The 18,199-nt window shown below is 43.1% G+C and overlaps 1 protein-coding gene across 1 annotated transcript in view; it reads left to right on the top strand.

Annotated features, from left to right (window-relative positions):
* The window catches only part of NIBAN1 (niban apoptosis regulator 1), a 134,757-nt gene that overhangs the window by 91,655 nt on the left and 24,903 nt on the right, over positions 1–18,199 (top strand). The window contains exons 6-8 of the mRNA XM_008146050.3: positions 10,018–10,133; positions 16,414–16,518; positions 16,826–16,988. Coding sequence (XP_008144272.2) covers positions 10,018–10,133; positions 16,414–16,518; positions 16,826–16,988 — 384 coding nt within the window. The remainder of the gene's footprint in view (positions 1–10,017; positions 10,134–16,413; positions 16,519–16,825; positions 16,989–18,199) is intronic.

The following is an 18,199-nucleotide window of genomic DNA, read 5'->3' as shown; positions in this document are numbered from 1 at the left end:
TGAATGACCTCCTCAGTTGAAATCACCCTGGAAACTGCTCGGTGACGGTGACCGAGTGAGGAGCCAGGCTCGAGCTCCACCGTCCTGGGGGGGAGAGAGGCTGTTCCACTCACGTCTGTGCATTTGCTGGCGGACCCCTCCGTGTGGATCCTGGAGCAGGCCACGTCTGGCAGCCTCGGTGCTCAGGGAGCTCCCTGAGGCTCCAGGACTGTTTTGACTCCGGAAAGGCAACTATTGCTCATGAGAAGATTGATTTTGAACAATCAAGTCATTAGATCAGCACAGATCTCCCTAAGGATAATAGTATAACATTTCGTAAAGTTGGAGCCACAAATACAAAAATCCCCTGTAACTCACTTTTCATTTCTCATGCATTCCCTTTCCATCGTTGCTCAGGAAGGTGAATATTTGACATTGCCAAATCAGGATGTATGTGCAGTTTTTATAATCTGGTGTCTGCAATGAAAATGCTCTGCAGCCCTGGCCAGGTGGCTCAATTGGCTGGAGCATTGTCCTGTACACCAAAAGGTTTCAGGTTCCATTCCCAGTCAGTGCACATACCTCGGTTGTGGGTTTGGTCCCCAGTCAGGACCTAGACATGAGGTAACTGATCCATGTTTCTCTCTCACATCAATGTTTCTCTCTCTCTCTCTCTCTCTCTTAAAAAATAAAAAATCCAATAAAACCTATCATGGGGTGAGGATTAAAAAAAAAAGATCTCCGCACTACTTTTCCATGATGAGTCTAAGTCATCATAATTGTTATTGCAGTGACTGGGTAATGCTATCATGATTTACTTAAACTTGTTATTAAATAAGATGTTTCTTGCACTTCACTGAAAATAACCGTGAATGCTTATCCGTTCACAATAAATTTGCATATTAGCTTTAGGTGTAAAGCCACTTTCAGTGGACCCCTGAGGGAGACAACATATGCTGATGCGGAATCCTGGGTCCTCAACCACCCAAGTGTCTTTTGGCTTAAAGCAAACATGCAAAACTGGTACACACTGTGGGCCCAGCCAATCCAGAAACTAACAGGAACGCTGTTGGCAGGCAGCGCTGCCGTTTCTGTAATAGGTCAGGAATGCAGACACTGTTTTTATTGGTACATGACTGATCAAGTTCTGTTTTTTAAAAAATGACCTGGTCCCTAAAAACCTGAGGACTAAGTTGTATACTGCCCTCTGCCCCTGAGGAGGGGACCAAGAAACCAGCCAGTGTCATCTGCCCCATCAGGACGAGGTCATGGGTTTCCACCCAGGCCACCCAGGCCTCTTTGGAAGGGAATGGAGCACAGGTCAATTTGATTTTTAGGTGCTTGGTGAAAAGTTACAAAATAAGGAAACCAAGACAGTTTGTCCTAGAATCTAGGACCTAGATGAAAGTAGTTACAACTTCTGCTGTAGTTGGAAGTTTTAAGTAAGGTTAGGTCCTTTTTGAAATTGAATCTGTGTGGGGCCAGGAATTTATTTTATCCTATTATTTTCACTCTCATTTGGTGACCCAGTAAGATGCGTTATATATTTACTACTATATGACACTGGGCAATGACTTAAACTTCTTTGATTTTCAGGGATGTTGTTTCCATTTTCTACCTGGGAATGATTACTTCTGGCTTACCTGTCTCATGAGATTGCCGTGAGAATCCAATGGGAAATAAACTGTAAAATCTTCTCACAGGTGCAAGGTGGATGCTACTCTTAATCACTGGTAATGACAATGGGCGGAAAGTCCCCCAAGAGCAGCATCAGATAGTGGGATGCTCTGTGGGTGTGTCAGGCTAGGGTATGAAGATGCCAGTTAACAGCAGTGATTTGTTCTGCAATGTAAACCTGGCCAAGTCATTCCACTGTCTGCCTTTACTTGTGGAAAACATGTTCCCGTAGATGCGGATAAGACGAGGCAAGGTGTTCTGAGCTCACAAGATGAAGGTCACCCATAGATCCATTGGGGGGGAAATATTCCCTAATATTTTTGTGTGTTCCAGTAACTAATTGTACCAAGACCCGAGAGAAAGTGTCATCAACAATAAAGGACGTCTCTGTGGCTAGAGGGGCATCTCTCTATTTACTTGAAAACCCAAGCTTGCTTCTGATTGTGTCCAGGCTTTGTGGTAAATGTTTGCCTGCAGGGAGTCAGCCGCACAGCTCCCCACAACGTCAGCGAGAGGCACATGACCCAGTTTCTGTGGTCTGGGCTGGAAGAGCGCCTGAGTGTGTGCAGTCCCACCGCTGCCTGTACAATTACATAGTGAACGCCTTTTCAAATTCACATTTTAAAGAGGAGATTAGATCGTTTTCATTTGTTTTGCTTAGGTTTTATGGTGTAATTTATTTTTTCCCCCCTGAGGTCATTTCAAGCACCATCTCCACAAATAGGTATCAGGGGATTGAGATTGGTCTTAGAATACAAATCTCACCCATAGAAAGCCATATATTTGACCTGGGATGAGAGGAAATGATTGGTCCTGTCCTTAGTCTCTCGGTCTGACTCGGCCAAGTACACAGGGAGACAGATGAACACTTCCAGGCTGATTGATGGACGGCATATTTGACCAACACAGCTAGCTTCATGGTGTTTGGAAAGAAGCAAATATTCTCTCATCCCTTATCTGAAGTCTGAGAACACCATCCTTACTTTGGGAAGAGATGGGAGCATGGGTCATTGTCATTTTTGTAAGGCTTTGAAAAAATCTTTAGGATTTTCCTGCTAGAGAAGAGAAGGCTGCCACAGAGGAAATACAGTCCACATATCCACTGAGTTCCCAAAAAGGGAAGGTGAGACCCACCAGGGTTACCTCTGAGGCTTTAGGTCTGGACAATGACGATCGCTTCTGAAGTGAGTGGGGAGACTTCTGCTTGTTTGGGATAATGTCCTTAGGAACCTGCCCGAGGTGTTGTCTCCTGACCCACATGCCTCTTAATAAAGCGCCATCATGGTACTATTTTCATATACCACTTGGAGTAAGTACAAGGGTTCGTTTGTGTTAAGTGGGTGAGCAGTCAGAGGGGACATTTCTTAACCTGATAGTGAGGGAATGAGGTCATTAACACCCTAAGCATTCAAGGGCCATGGTCTTCTATTATATCTTTTCTACCTATTTTTTTTTTTCTTCTCAAAATGTGGTCTGTAAATCACCTGCAACCGAATCACCTAATGGGCTTGTTTAAATGTAGATTCCTTGGTCCAGTCCTAGACCTGCTGAATCGGAATGGCCGGGGCAAGGTCAAGAATCACAGTTTTAACAAGCACCATCGTTCTGATAAGCATTTCCTCTCCCCCTCCAGAAGGGGAGAGGGGTGGACTTTTGACATCCTCTTAGAGCCATTTTCATTCGATATTGAGTCAAAATCTGCCACCGTCTACTTTGTTTATTTTGCCTTTTCACCATTATTTATAATGATAACTAATGTATTTTTTTTCTTATTTCTCCCCTGTATTTTTATTTTTAAAATAAAAAATAATTCAGTTACAGTTAACATTCAATATTATATTGGTTTCAGGTATATAACACAGTGATGAGATATTCATATAACTTATGAAGTTATTCCCCCCAATAAGTCTAGTTGATAACCATCTGACACCATACATAGTTATTACAATATTGCTGACTATATTCCCTGAGCTGCTCTTTACATCCCTGTGACTATTTTGTAACTTGTACTTCTTAATCCCTTCCCCCTTTTCCAAGCGATCCCGACTCTAGTATCTGAACCTACAGGGAACAAATCCAGTCCTCTTTTACACTGCACACCTTCCCACCCATGAAGATCTCCTGCCTCCAGGCTGTGAGATTCCTCATTCACTTGATTTTCTTCCGAAGTACTCTGCCTTCTTTATCCTTTATTTTAAATTTTCTTGGTAAAATATTCTGCTGCTTAGCATGAGAAGAAATGATAAGCTCAGAGGAGCGTATCTCAGAATCCATCTATCCCTGTCCTTGTCCTTGTTATTTACACTCCCTTTCCCGTGGCTCATCCTCACCTGCTTTGTGTACAGCTGTATCACGCCACTGACTCACACTGAGCTCACAGTTCAGTGAAACCCCGGAGTCATGTTTGTCTGGTTATTACATTTTCCAAGCAATTGAAAATGTTTAAGGGCAGTGCCCTAGAGATTTTCCTTTGGGAAAGCAGTAACCTCGGCCCTTTAACCAGCACCTACCATTTAGGTTGTTTAACCCTCTGATTTTGCTTATTTCCGTTTTCAACCACTCTAAATTTTTTCAGCATGTCAATCAAAATCATGCAAGACTTTAATAACTGCCCTGCTAAAATCTAGATACAGGATGTCTCCAACAGCCTTCTATTCTACCAATCTGGTATATCTACCTAGAGGAAATGAGGTTAGTCTGCCTTCACCTGTTCTAGTAAACACCACTTCCTTTTCTCTGTTGACAAACAGTCTTTGACTGTTTATGGACAAGTCAAGAATTCATGAGGTGCACTGTCTTAGCTGGCTGAGGTGTGCAGCATTTTCCTGTGTGGTCGAAAATTTCTATCAAAGCAATATGTTCGCTAGAAACCTCCATTTACTTGTGACGTCTTTTCTATTCTCTGCATTGAGTTCTTGTTTCTTTGTATTTTCACCTAGAGCAATACCATTATAATCCATCCTAGGGTCCCTGTATCTCCATGAGGTATATGTTTGTTTGTTTTTTTCTTGGCTTATGCCCTTTCTCTTTGTGGTAGGTCTGTGTCCACTAACACAGATGTGATTTGGTCAGGAGATGAATACTTTAGTAGTTTACAAAATGCAATTCAGGGACTTCTAAGTAATCCTGGGCCTTGTTCTCATAAAGGTTATCATTTATAAATGGCAATAAATATTTGCTTAGGTGGGTCATGAATAAATAAGATTTTTAATAAAAACCAGAACTTGTATTACCATTTCATTAAAATGGACACCATCCATTTTTAATTCCAGCGAGGGAGTTTTGTTTTGTTTTATTTTTAATAATGTCCTGTCACAATCCGTTTGGCCTTCAATCTACTCACTCATGAAGTGAGTGGTTTGAACTAGATGATTCCTATGGCATACTCAGATTCTAGAATTATATGATTCTAAGCTTTAAGAAGGAAAGGAAAGTTAAAACAATTTAAAAACCAACACACACACACACAGATGTGCCTGTGCTTGCATGGAAAACATGAAATCTGAATAAGGTGGTTAGATTGCAACCATGTTAGTTTCTTGGTTAATGCTATTATACTGTAGTTTTGTAAGATAATCCCACTAGGAGAAACTGGGTGAAAGCACTAGAATATCTGTATTATTTCTTACAAAAACATGTGAATCTACAGTTTTCTCAAAATAAAAAGTTTAAAAGTAATTAAACCATAGAGTGTTATAACAGGACTTTGGAAGTAAGTAGGCCGTACTTGATCCTCACACTAGCTTAAACAAGTTATTTAACCTTTCTGAAACTCGGCTGCTTTGTCAGCCTTAAAGTGGAAATAATAATTCCTACCCAATGGATTGTTGGAAGGGTTCTATGAGACAGTGTGTGTGTGTAAGCATCTCATTCGGCTCATACTCCATGACCCTCTTCAATAAATGTTAGTTACTCTCCCCTGTGCTTCTTATCCTTTGTTTTAGGGAAGAAACTAGGACAGGCAGTCTTGCTGTAGCTCTCCTAAAAAAGGCACATGACCTGAAGCGAAAGGTAGTTCAGAAGCATACATTAGTGAGATGAACCCCATAGCAGTGCAGTGAGTAACGCTGTTACATAACTTTTGCAAATCACCAGGCAGATCAGCTAACATGGTTTGGCGTGGCTGACCGATAAAATAACAAGGCAGCTTCCAAACCCAGCTTGAGTCGGGGAGTCCTGACAAAGCAGCCAGTCAAAATCCAGGATGAATACATGGCCCTTGGAGCGCTGGTGTTTCATCTGACTCAGACATGTTGTAAATCTGCTTCAGTGGAAAAAAACAAAAGCGATTTCTCTCTGGCTGGTCCCCTAAATAACTGTCCCCATGGGGCCTAGAGCAGCTTTCCTTCCCTCAAAAAATCCTTAATCATATCTCCTGAATATGAGTTTTCCAGGCAGCTGCACAGATGAGAAGCAGGGAGAGACAAGGGAGAGATGAAGGAGAACAGACGTGTGCTGGTCCTGAGGATGTGATTGTTGAATGCATGGCCAAGATGTGTCTCCCACATGTTTCCTAAAACGTTTAGACTTTCCCAGGGCTCTGTCCTTGCCCCTGCCCTGATGAACGTTTTTATCAGTGAGATGGCGAGGAACACAGAAGGCAATCCTACCAAATTTTTTTATGATACCAAGGTGAAAGGGAGTTTGGGGACAGAATTACAATTTTTAAATTATTTTGTCAGGTTCTGAGCTGACCACAGCAAGCTGTAATTTAATAGAGGTGATGTTAAAACCTGTACTTCAAAATCAAAAGCAAAGTACAGGTTAGGGAAGGTTTAGATTGAGAAGGGTATTTTTAATGAAAAAAAGGCATAAGGATTTTATTTGACTACAGAAAGGTATGTTTCAACAGTACAATGTGGTTGTAAAAAAGAGGTTAGGGACCTGAAAAAAGAGAATAATCTTTCTACCTTACATAATTTGCATTAGCAAGATAATACTTGGTGTGCTGTATTCATGTTGGGGCCAAATTTAAGGAAGATATTGATAAATTGGAATTGGTCACTAAGGGAAAGAAGGAAAAAGAAGGATCAAATTTTAAAAATCCAAAAACTGCATTCTTTCAAGAATGGTCGAAGGAAAATAAAGCTATTTAGCTGTCTTTTACAGTTACCATATGGAAGAGGAATAAACATCTATTTTGCTCTGAAAGACAGAAATGGGATTAATGAGAGAGAGTTCATGGAAACAGATTTTGGCTCAATAGAAGGAAAACTTTTCAAATAATTAGAGCAGTTCAGTGAAAAAGGACTATTTCATTTAAATTGTGAGCTTCCTGTCACTGGAAATATTCAAGCTAAGGCCGGATGAGTGTCTGTCTGGAATTCTGAAGGCTCCCAGCATTGAACAAGAGCTTGGGGTTGGTGATCTTTAAGATCATTTCTAACTCCCTGGGTCTATAATTTAAGTAAGCATGAATGCCAAGGTCACTTATGACACGCCAGAGCCACTTTTTCAACTCTTGGCTCCGATTCTGACCAGCTGTGTGACCTTCTGCTAAGAACTGAACCATTTCTTCTTCCAGTTTCCTCATCCATAACATGAGGGAGCTGGGTCGAATGATGTCTGAGTTCTCCCCGGCACATCTGTCCCCTGAAGCATCCTCATAATTACAGTGTGTTGGGAAAATGGAGTTGGAGCTGATACATGCCATTTGTTGAAGTCCATTTGCAGGGAGAAGGCTTTTAAAGACCCAAAACCATTGTTGACTGTGGGGCCACGGAACTGAAGTCTCAATTGCCTGTTGGCAGGAGAGTGGGCGATTGTGATCCTAGAATTTATTCCCGTGAGATCTGTGGCAGGAAGTCGATCAAATAACTGATAATCTGGTTCCTCTCTAGCACCTGTACTTTCTGGCCGAGTTCAGCAGTGCCTTTGCAAACAACTTGAGAGAAATGAAGATCGTATTACCCCCGCAATATAGTTCTATTTCGCAAAGCAAAACTTTGTTCTTTATTTCCTCAATGATCTGGCTGTTGCTATTGAGCTTTGTTTATAATCATAAGAGCCAGTATCCATAAAGCAACTTACCATGTGGCAGAGACTGTTCTTAAAGTTTTATATAAATTAATTTAGTCAGTTTATAAACTGAAAATCTAATGACAAAGCAGTAGATGAGATCCTTTCCCCTATGGTAAAGGAGTAGCTAAGGTCCATTAAAGTCTGTCTTCATGGTAAAGAGTCCAGAATTCAGACCCACACCCTCATTCTTTTAAGCTTCATTCCTGATGTTCAATTACTATAATTTCCTCTGTGGTCCATTTGATGAACAACACTTCCCTTCTCTGGCTATAGTAAGGTGTCCTAGCCTGCACTGCTGCTACATTCTAGCTCTTCCATCTATTCTTTGACTATTCTCTGACTCGCACATTATTGTCTCAAATCCCATTTCTTCAGTTATTTTTCCCCCAAAGATCTTTAAAAATGGGAGTGTCATCATTTGTTCTGACGTAGATATAAAAAGTATGGACAGGACACATACAGGAGGCAACCAATGAATGCATAAATGGGAGAAACAACAAATCTCTCTCTCTCTCAAATCAATAAATTAAAAAAAAAAACAACCTTTTTAAGTATGGACAGGATTTCAAATACCTCCTCCTCTTACTGAGATCAGCAGGGGAAGAAATAAGTAAATTTATGTTTTTTGTAAGGACGGAAGAATTTAAAACTCCATTCCCAGGCTCTCGGGTCTGGCAATACTCACTCCATCCAAGTACCACATTTTGTTCCATCTTTTTGTTTCCTTAGGTTGGAAATGAAAACAGCTGTTAGAAATAAGAGCACATGAGTCAATCTTGAATCTCAATGTGATAATTACAGTTTCCATCTCAGTTGGTAGAGCCCCTCCCAGTGTACTGAGCCCATATCACAGCCCCCTTGCTGTCAGTTTTATACCAAGACCTTAACTGTTGTTTTCCAAGCCTTTAAGATTAAACACTAAATCAGTTGCCAAACCAGAAAAAATAACAAGGAAGAAAATACTTCAATTTAAAAACTTGATTCTTAGGACATGGCTTTTTTTTTTCCCCCCTGATTTAGATTTTGACCAAAATCTCTATGTTGATATTAAAAATGTCAGTTACTGGTTCACATTTTTGAAGTGGAGCTTCTGGTCTTCTTGGTACCTTCACTGTGAAGAATTTTTCTTGGAATCTTTCCTTTCCTTTCCTTTCCTTTCCTTTCCTTTCCTTTCCTTTCCTTTTCTTTCTTTCTTTCCTTTTCTTTCCTCTTCCTTCCTTCCTTTCTTCCTTCCTTCCTTCCTTCCTTCCTTCCTTCCTTCCTTCCTTCCTTTCTTTCTTCCTCACCCAAGGATATGTTGTTGGCTTTTTATTGATTTTAAAATGAGAGAAACCAAGGGAGAGAGAGAGAGAGAGAGAGAGAGAGAGAGAGAGAGAGAGAGAGAAACATGGATCAGGATGATGCTCTAACCAACTGAGCCACCCAGCCAGGGCCTGCTTGGACTCTTTATAGAGGTGATGCCTTGAATTTTATTTTTCTCTTTCCCACATTCCTGAGGCATAGAACCTAATAAGCCAATCTCAAAAGAGACATCCACAACCTATTAATTGATTGTCACCTTTCAGAGCAGATGGGTCCTCTTTTAGTTCTGTTCAGTCCCCATATCAGCCACTCAGTCCTTGACTGCCTAAGGCTCGGAAAGTCCCCCATGAATCAGCTGACCGATCTAAGATTGCCCTGCAAATGCAGAACACATTGTGACCTACACAGAGGGAAGAAGCAGGAGGCAAGAAAGTAGGCCCTTTGAATTGCTTCACTTTGCCCACTTTATTTCTCCTTCTACAATTTGATTTCTTTGTTGTGAGATGATATTATTTTTATAATTCATGTCCCTGCTAAGATATCTATAATTCTGTTATCATTGTGGACAAGAGCTGGTTTTATGTGTTGAAAATTGTTTTGGTCAGTTTGGAGTGCTGTAACAAAAATACCATAGTCTTGGAAGTCCAAGTTATGGTGTTGAGGTAGGTAGTGTACAGCGTACAGCCAGCAGGTGCCCAGGTGCCTGAGACAGGGAAGCAATGAGCACGAGAGAGAGAGAGAGAGAGAGAGAGAGAGAGAGAGAGAGAGGGAGAAAGAGAGAGAGAGAGAGAGAGAGAGAGAGAGAGAGAGAGAGCTCAGTAATTGATAGAATTAATCAGCTAGTCAGCTGAGCAAGTAACGTGATCTGTACCTGCAAATGAACTTTGAATTCAGTACTTGCTTAATTTTTCTGTGTCCCATAATTCTGTTCCTTAGAATATTCAGGTAGTGCTGGGTTTCTGAACCATTACGCTTGAAGAACCACAGACAGATGTAAAATATTTTTCTTTGCTAAATGCTCTTACCTTTTTCTTTTAGATTACATGAAGCAGACAACGTTCGAAGCCCAAGCCTTTTTAGAAGCCGTGCAGTTCTTCCGACAGGAGAAAGGTCACTATGGCTCCTGGGAAATGATGACTGGGGATGAAATCCAGGTAACACGGAGCTCAGAATTTTGGATCTGGTTCTCTGTCCGGGAGGTGGGAGGCCAGGGTCATAATGAACAGTCAAACGAAGAAAGTTGTAAGAATGGGAAGATGTGGAACCAAAGACCATTTCTCTCATTGTCTGGAAGCTTTTGGTCAGCACCCACTCCAAAGACCAACAGACTGGACATGAGCTGGGGCAGCCCCAAACTGCAAGGGCAATTGGAAGAACTGCTTCTATTTTTTTCTATAAAATGATTATTCTTTTTAAAATATATATATTTTATTGATTTTTTACAGAGAGGAAGGGAGAAAGAGAGTTAGAAACATCGATTAGCTGCCTCCTGCACACCCCCTATTGGGGATGTGCCCACAACCAAGGTACATGCCCTTGACAGGAATCGAACCTGGGACCCTTCAGTCCGCAGGCCGACGCTCTATCCACCAAGCCAAACCGGCTAGGGCTAACATGATTATTCTTTCAGATGACCTTCTGCTTCCAGAGTAGAAGCAAATGTGAACAGCATGGTTGAGTGCAAAGTGTGTGGTGGGGATTTCGGGCAGCAGACTTGGGTTAGTTAAATCTTGCCAAGTTCTTTAACCTCTTTCCGTCTCAGGTGACTCTTCTGAAAGAAAGATAATGTTTGCCTTTCGGGGTTGTAAGAATTAAATGAGATGCTTTGGGAAAGTATTTGGCACGCAATTGTCTTTATCTTTTAAATGACTTATAAATGAAGTAATTCAAGGAGACACATTTTAAAAGCATGAGACAGTTTTCTGTATGTTTCTAGCTTGCCATTCTCGGTGGTCCAGTATAATTTTCCATGACCTTAATTAAATGCCAGTCATGGGCTAAGCACCATGACTTGGTCCTTGGGGCATTGTTACAAATCTCCAAGACAACCATGCTTCATGATGGGAGCCCATCCTCCATGAGTACGCCAATCACAGGGCTGATTCAGCAGGAAGAGGAGGCTGGGGCTGGGCCTTATTTAACTAGAGGCACACAGAGTCCATGAATGGTTTTCTTTAATTTCCCCTCGTCTCCCAGAGGTGCCTCTTTTGGGAGCCAGTAAAATTTGTTATTAGGGAACAATATTTGGAAGATGCCAGATGGTGCCCTGCCTTTGTATAGTCATGAAACATCCAAATCTGAAAACTCTTTCACATGAAGATGGAACTGTTTTTATTGTTTTATCATGTGACTCCGAATCTTCTCCTCTTCCCTCTACTTCTTCTTCTGGTGGATTCTAAATTCTTTTAAAATATATATATATATTTTTTATTGACTTCAGAGAGGAAGGGAGAGAGGGAGAGAGAGATAGAAACATCAATGATGAGAGAGAATCATTGATCAGCTGCCTCCTTTATGCTCCTTACTGGGGATTGAGCCCACAACCAGGGCATGTGCCCTGACTGGGAATTAAACCGTGACCTCCTGGTTCATAGGTCAATGCTCAACCACTAAGCCACACTGGCCAGGCTACATTTTTTATCCCCCACCCTGAGATTATTCAAGAACTTTCACCAATTCTTGGTTTCTGACATTTTGGGGAAGCACATCCTTTATAAATCTGAGAGGATTAAGGACCAACCATACTTATGCCAAAAAGGAAACAAAAGCATAAGGGGAGGCTGAAGTATTTGACCCTGATTGGTCTGTCATATGAACAAACATATTGAATAGATGCACCAATGTTAAAGTGCCCCTGTGCAATACTTGTTTATGTTCACATCCTAATTCTATCTGTTCATCTTACCAATCTCATGAGGTAGGTAGAGCAGTTACTATTATTTTCATTTTGTAAATGAGAAAATTGAGGGAGGCCTATAGCAATTAAGTGACTTGCCCAGTTTTATTCATTCAACAACTGTTTGTGGAGCTACCATATGCCAGGCGCTCTGCTGGGTGCCAGTGATCCAGAGATGGGCAAAGCAGAACGGGCCCTCTCCTGGGGAGCTGATGGATTCGGGGTCACCTGCTAAGGGGACAATGGCCAAGGAAACGACAGCTTCTGACTCCTAATCCAGTAAAAGATCAGCACCAGCCGTGGGAATATACTAACTCACACAATTACTGAGCTCCTTGCATCAGGCTGTGCCACTTGCTTGATTTTTTTCTTTCATTGGCAATCTCATGTCCGTTCACATTCCTTCCCCATGCCATTGAGAGCAGGCACTTCATAAGTCCTTCCTGTGGGTGGAATATTGAGTCTGTTGTGTCTGCTTTTGTTGACTTTCAGCTTTTTGCTTTGGGCCGATATGTGCAAAGTGCTCTAGGGTGTGAGGGAGCTAAATGACTCATCCCCTGCCCTCTCAGTGAGGCAAGACCTACCTAGAAACATCCAGAGAGCGAGGCAGCCTTAGAAGTGTGGGTGGGTACACATGTGGGGCTGTACATATATGGGCATCTTAAAGCATCCGCAGAGAGCAGTCATAGGAAGGTGCTAATGTGGAAGTATAAAAATACCCTAAGTGGAAAAACCAGACCAATGAAAAACCCGAGAAGAGGTCAGTAAAAGCTGGAGTTAATCGAGTGACCCAAGAAGTTTTGCTCCCCCAAGAATCTGAGCATCTTGGGTGAAGTCATAGACTCATAAAACGTGAGTGTTGGAGGGGAATTTCCAGATCATTTGTCCCGGACCCTCCAGGAGAGAGAAAGAACCTCCAGAGATGATAGTTGGCGGAAATCACAAAGCCACTCTGTGACAGAAATGCCTTTTGAGCCATGTCAGGCTATCCCCAGAGAAGCCGGTGAAAGGTAATGGCTTCCAGAACTTTCCTGTGTGGGGCCTGCTGAGGGCAAGCTGCACTGTAAGCTCTTCTACACAGAGCTGGAGCAATGTCTGTCCTCAGACGCACGGAAGAAAGAGGTCGGGGGCCCAAAGCAGCTGCCCAGTAGTTGAAGGATGTGGTGTGGCGTTCCTGGGTTGGAGAATATGACATCTTTTATTTAAAGCACTGGGCTTATTCGCGTTGTTTCTACTAAGAACTTAATCATAAAATTGTTCTAACCCCCGCTACCCTAGGGGCCTGTATTCGTATTTCCATCATTGTTACACTATTATCTTCACAGTCATGACTCACACAAGTTTGGCAGATCCTCGTGGCCATGGTTATTTTAGGCAAGTGTCCAGGCAAAGCAGATCTCTCAGAATAACTTGCCTGACAGACTATTAATACAGAATATTAATATAGACAAAAATACAACAGTTCCCCTTTATCTGTGGTTTTGTTTTCCAAAGTTTCAGATACCTGTGGTCAACTATGATCTGATACTGAATGGAAAGTTCCAGAAATAAACAGTTCAGCCAGTGTGGCTCAGTGGTTGAGCACGGACCGATGCATCAGGAGGTCAGGGCTCAATTCCCGGTCAAGGCAGTCAGGGCACATGCCCGGGTTGCAGGCTCGATCCCCAGTAGGGGTTGTGCAGGAGGCAGCCAATCAATGATTCTCTTTCCTCATTCAAGTTTCTATCTCTCTCTCCTTATCCCTTCCTCTCTGAAATCAGTTAATAAAACATACTTAAAGAAAGAAAGAAAGAAAGAAAGAAAGAAAGAAAGAAAGAAAGGAAGGAAGGAAGGAAGGAAGGAAGGAAGGAAGGAAGGAAGGAAGGAAGGAAGAAAGAAAGAAAGAAAGAAAGAAAGAAAGAAAGAAAGAAAGAAAGAGAAAGAAGAAATAAACAATTCTTAAGTTTTAAGTTGTGCACCATTCTGAGTAGCATGATAAAATCTCTCACAGCCCTCCTTTCTGCCTGGGATGTGAGTCATCCTTTTGTCCACCGTATCCACACGGTGCACGCCACGCGCCCATTAGTCACGTAGTAGCCACCTCCGTTATCGGATCAGTTATCAGAGAGAAAGATAAGAGAGAGAGAGACCACATTCACACAAACTTTTATTATAGTATATTATAATTGTTCTATTGTATTATTAGTGGTCGTTATTAATTTCTTACCATGCCTAATTTGTAAATTAACTCGATCACTGCTATGTATGCATTGGAAAAGACCTATTGTATCCAGGGTTGGGTGTTACCTGCGGTTTCAGGCATCCACTAGGGGTCCTGGAATGTATCCCTCCCGATGAGGAGGGACCACTCTGTCTGTACACCAGTAAATATATTTTCTACTTGTCAGCATCAATGTATCAAATGAGGTCATGAGGGAAAGCATTTTGCAGAATGTAAGGATTTTGTTATTTGGGGTATTTATTATTTGCCTTGAAATGATCAGTGGGCCTGAGAAAGCAGCATTGCCACGGAATAGGGCGGCTAAAATACAAGGAAACTACCTACATTTTTTAGGCCTTCTCCATAGTTTCAGTGTTACAGGAAGAGATACAGCTGGGCTCCACACCCAGAGGCTCTGCCCTGCCCTGTGGCCATCCCCTCGGCCCCTGCCCTGGCGACTCCCATACCCTCCTTTTTCCCCCCTAGATATACTTCCTTTTCAAGTGCTGAAGTTATAAAATAGAACCAAATTTCTTGCAACATTACACGGGAAAGACAAAAAGGAAACTCTAAGCCCACCCCAATGGGACATTCTTTTACCTGGTAACATTTCCCCTTTCATGCTGATGTGCAGACTGAAATCTCTGCAGAGCTTTGCAATCTGTGCAAAGGGATGAATCAGGGCAATTAATATCGTTAGGGCAATTATCTTGCAGTTAACGCTTCTCAGCTGAGGTAATAGTTCCCGCTGATTTTAAGTTCTGGCTTCAGTCTCCTCACGCTCTTAGCTCACTCGCCCCACGCCACACTGTCATCACTCTTGGGCAAATGTGTTCCAAACAAGAACTGCCTCTACTGAGCAGGTGGGGGCCGGGTGGGGGGGGGGGAGCTCCATGGATCATGAATTACCGACTTGAATCTGACGGTTGGATCTGCTGGCTTCCGTGGAGTTTGCACAAGGTTAAGTTCCTAAAGATGCTGGTTCGCCTTTTGAACTCCCCAAGAGAATGGTTAAGAAAGGTATAAACATCCCCCCCCCCTCCCCCAGTGAATTACCAGGACTAGTGGAAATCCTGTCTCCATCATGCTCTTTGCCACCCCACGGAGTTCCACATCTCAGATGAGGGGCCCCCACTTGCTGCATTGACCCAGGAAACCCACAGGTGCGGGGGGCTGACGGATGGCTGCCCACCTCCACGCTGGGAGTGCTCCTCCTTCGTTCAGCTGGACCATCACACCCCGCTGTAGCGGCCCTGGTGCAAGGCAACGTCCAGTGAGCTCATGAGTGTTTCCACCAGTATGAGGCTGGGCAAGGACCTCAGAGAAAATCTTAATAATTCCCCAACTTTAATTTTAATTTCTATGAGGTCGATTATTTTGGAAAAATATTATTTTAAATTCATAGTGCAGATGTCAAATGATTCTGTACTTTTGTGCCTGCCTCCATTCCCCAAATGACTTGTTTTGTTTTATTTTTTTGTGAATCTTGGTCTGCAGCCGGATGAAGTATTGAAAGCTGAGCTGTGAGCCCTGAAAGACGCAGGGCAACGTGAATCTGAACAATAAGACAGCTCCAAAGGGGGGCGGGGGGTAATGGGGATGTAAAATAGAGGGGCCAGTGTACTTGGAGTATGATGTGGGGACCCGTGGAATCCCGCTCAGATTCAGAAGAAGCAATTTCATTGAACCAAGCAAAATTCTCGAAGAGACTTGGGAACACTTTTAAAAATCTCCTTGAAAATGTTAGGACTCCCCACCCCCCACAACACACACTTATATGCTGCTCATCCCACAAATGTCTCCTTATTCCTAAGTGTTTGTTACTCCCTTCCTTTTCTCAACTTGAAAGAGAATGGAGGTGGGGTTCAGGGGACAGTGAAGTCAAAGAGCATGAAGACACCTAGAACCTGAGGGAGTCTGAGGAGGAACAATGGTCTCGGGGGGATACAGACAAGGGCTCAAGCCACCACCACGACCAAGACTGGCCCCTTCACAGTTTTCCTCAGGACGCCCTTATCCGGAACTGAAGGGTCCCCTCTTTTCCCAAATGCATTAGCTTCTTCTGGTTCTCGACAGGAGAAGTTTGATTTGAGGAAATCTGTCCTTTCTGATGGGGAAGCATTAGCAGACGTTCTAGTTCCTTGTGGATGTTTACGAACGTTTGCCCTCTGAGGTTGTCTTCACTGACCCAGAATGAACCTATTAACCCAGCAGGTGCCATGTCGCTCGGGGTACCCCCCCCATGTAGCTGCGATGGGGATGGCCAGTTGGCGTGATGCTCAGTTGTTGCCGTTACCCACTAACAGGCGGGGGGCTGTCCTCCTCTTCTGCTCGGCAGATCCTGAGCCACATGGTGATGGAGGAGCTGCTGCCAACCCTTCAGGCAGACCTTCTGCCTAAAATGAAGGGGAAGAAGAACGACAGGAAGCGGGCCTGGCTCGGGGTAAGTGATGGCATTGCTCCGCCTCGGTGCTACTCAAAATACACATTGCTGTCCCTTCTCTTTTTAGGGCGCCTTTTCCTTGTTTAAAAACGAGTTCCTTCCCTGGCCTACGTCGAGTCTGCTCGGTCTCCCTGAAATGAGGACTAATCCGAGCAGACTCTGGCTTGGAAAGAAACATTCGAAGGAACATGTATGCCGTTTCGTTGACGTTGTGGTCATCTGTGATTAGCCCTCCTCCCTGTACTTGTCTCCGTCGAGCTCTTACTCACCACAGAGCCCCGATTTTGTGTGTTGACCCCTGTCGCAGCTCCTCGAGGAGGCCTACAGCCTGGTTCAGCAGCAAGTTTCAGAGGGATTAAGTGCCTTGAAGGAGGAATGCAGAGCTCTGACCAAGGGCCTGGAAGGAACCATCCGCTCAGACATGGATCAGATTGTCAACTCAAAGAACTTCTTAACTGGGAAGATCAAAGGTCAGTGGAGACGATCCACGTTCCTACTAAGGAAATAAGCTGCGCTTGGAGGGTTGCATCACATGGTCAGGAGTCATGGTTTCAGAGGAGAATTAAGCTGAGGGAATGGGGAAGACGTGATAAGGGTTGTAATAGGAGCCTGCTTAGAGGTGCTGTTAAGGGCCTGGCCCTCCCCATGGAAACTTCAGTGAAACCAGCAGGAGGAAACTTTGCATCCTGCCTTGGGGGTGGAGGGAGGGGGCTGTGTATTCTGATACCACCTGCACCTCCCCTGTGGTGGCACTTCTTGGCTTATGACCCATGCTCATGATCATTCTGAAATTTCCATTACATGCATTATATGTCTTCTCTCAAAGTTAATTGATAAAGAAATTGTTATTCTCCTGGCAAACAAAGTTGCATTTGGGTATCAAGCAAGTCATTTTTATTTTATTTTTAAAATTATATCCGTATTGATTTCACGGAGGAAGTGGGGGAGAAAGAGAGAGAGAGAGAGAGAGAGAGAGAGAAACATCAATGATGAGATGATGAGGGAGAATCATTGATCAGCTGCCTCCTGCATGCCCCCTACTGGTGATGGAGTCCACAACCCAGGCATGTGCCCTGACCGGTAATCAAACCTTGACTTCCTGGTTCATAGGTTGACGCTCAACCACTGAGCCACACCAGCTGGGTGCAAGTCATTATTAGAAATCATAGATTGTTTTATATTTGAATCATGCCATTGGGGTGAAAGGTTTTTTTCCCCCTAGTAATTCTATGACCTGCTTAATATTTCATATCCCAAATATTTACGAGTTATACACAGTATTAATAGTATTGGTCATCTTAGATTCTCAGAAAAAAGAGGCAGTATGACCCTCCATACCTCTGTGAACTAGTTCTGAGAATTGAAATAAGAATGTGAGCATTATTGGCCATAACTTGTAAGCAAGTTATGTGCCAATAAAAACTTAAGAAATAGAGTTGAAGTTCTGTTTATGCACATTAGGACGTGACCTTGGTCAAGCCATCTAATATCTTCAGGCCTCTATTTTTCCATCTGTAAAATAGAGGATTGGCCATTCAGATGAGTGAGTACTTCCCTCTTCAGTTCGATGGTGCTATGACAAGGTCATGTGACTAGCTCCTCAGAGCTAGCATTCCAGTCCATGGAGCGAGTTCAGGCCTCTTCCAGCTCAGGGTTCCTTCACGGGATCGCTGCTTCCAAA

The sequence above is a fragment of the Eptesicus fuscus genome, chromosome 22, assembly GCF_027574615.1.
Source record: "Eptesicus fuscus isolate TK198812 chromosome 22, DD_ASM_mEF_20220401, whole genome shotgun sequence".
NCBI lineage: Eukaryota > Metazoa > Chordata > Mammalia > Chiroptera > Vespertilionidae > Eptesicus > Eptesicus fuscus.
The sequence above is the reverse complement of the archived record's forward strand: the minus strand, read 5'-3'. Positions and strand labels throughout refer to the sequence as shown.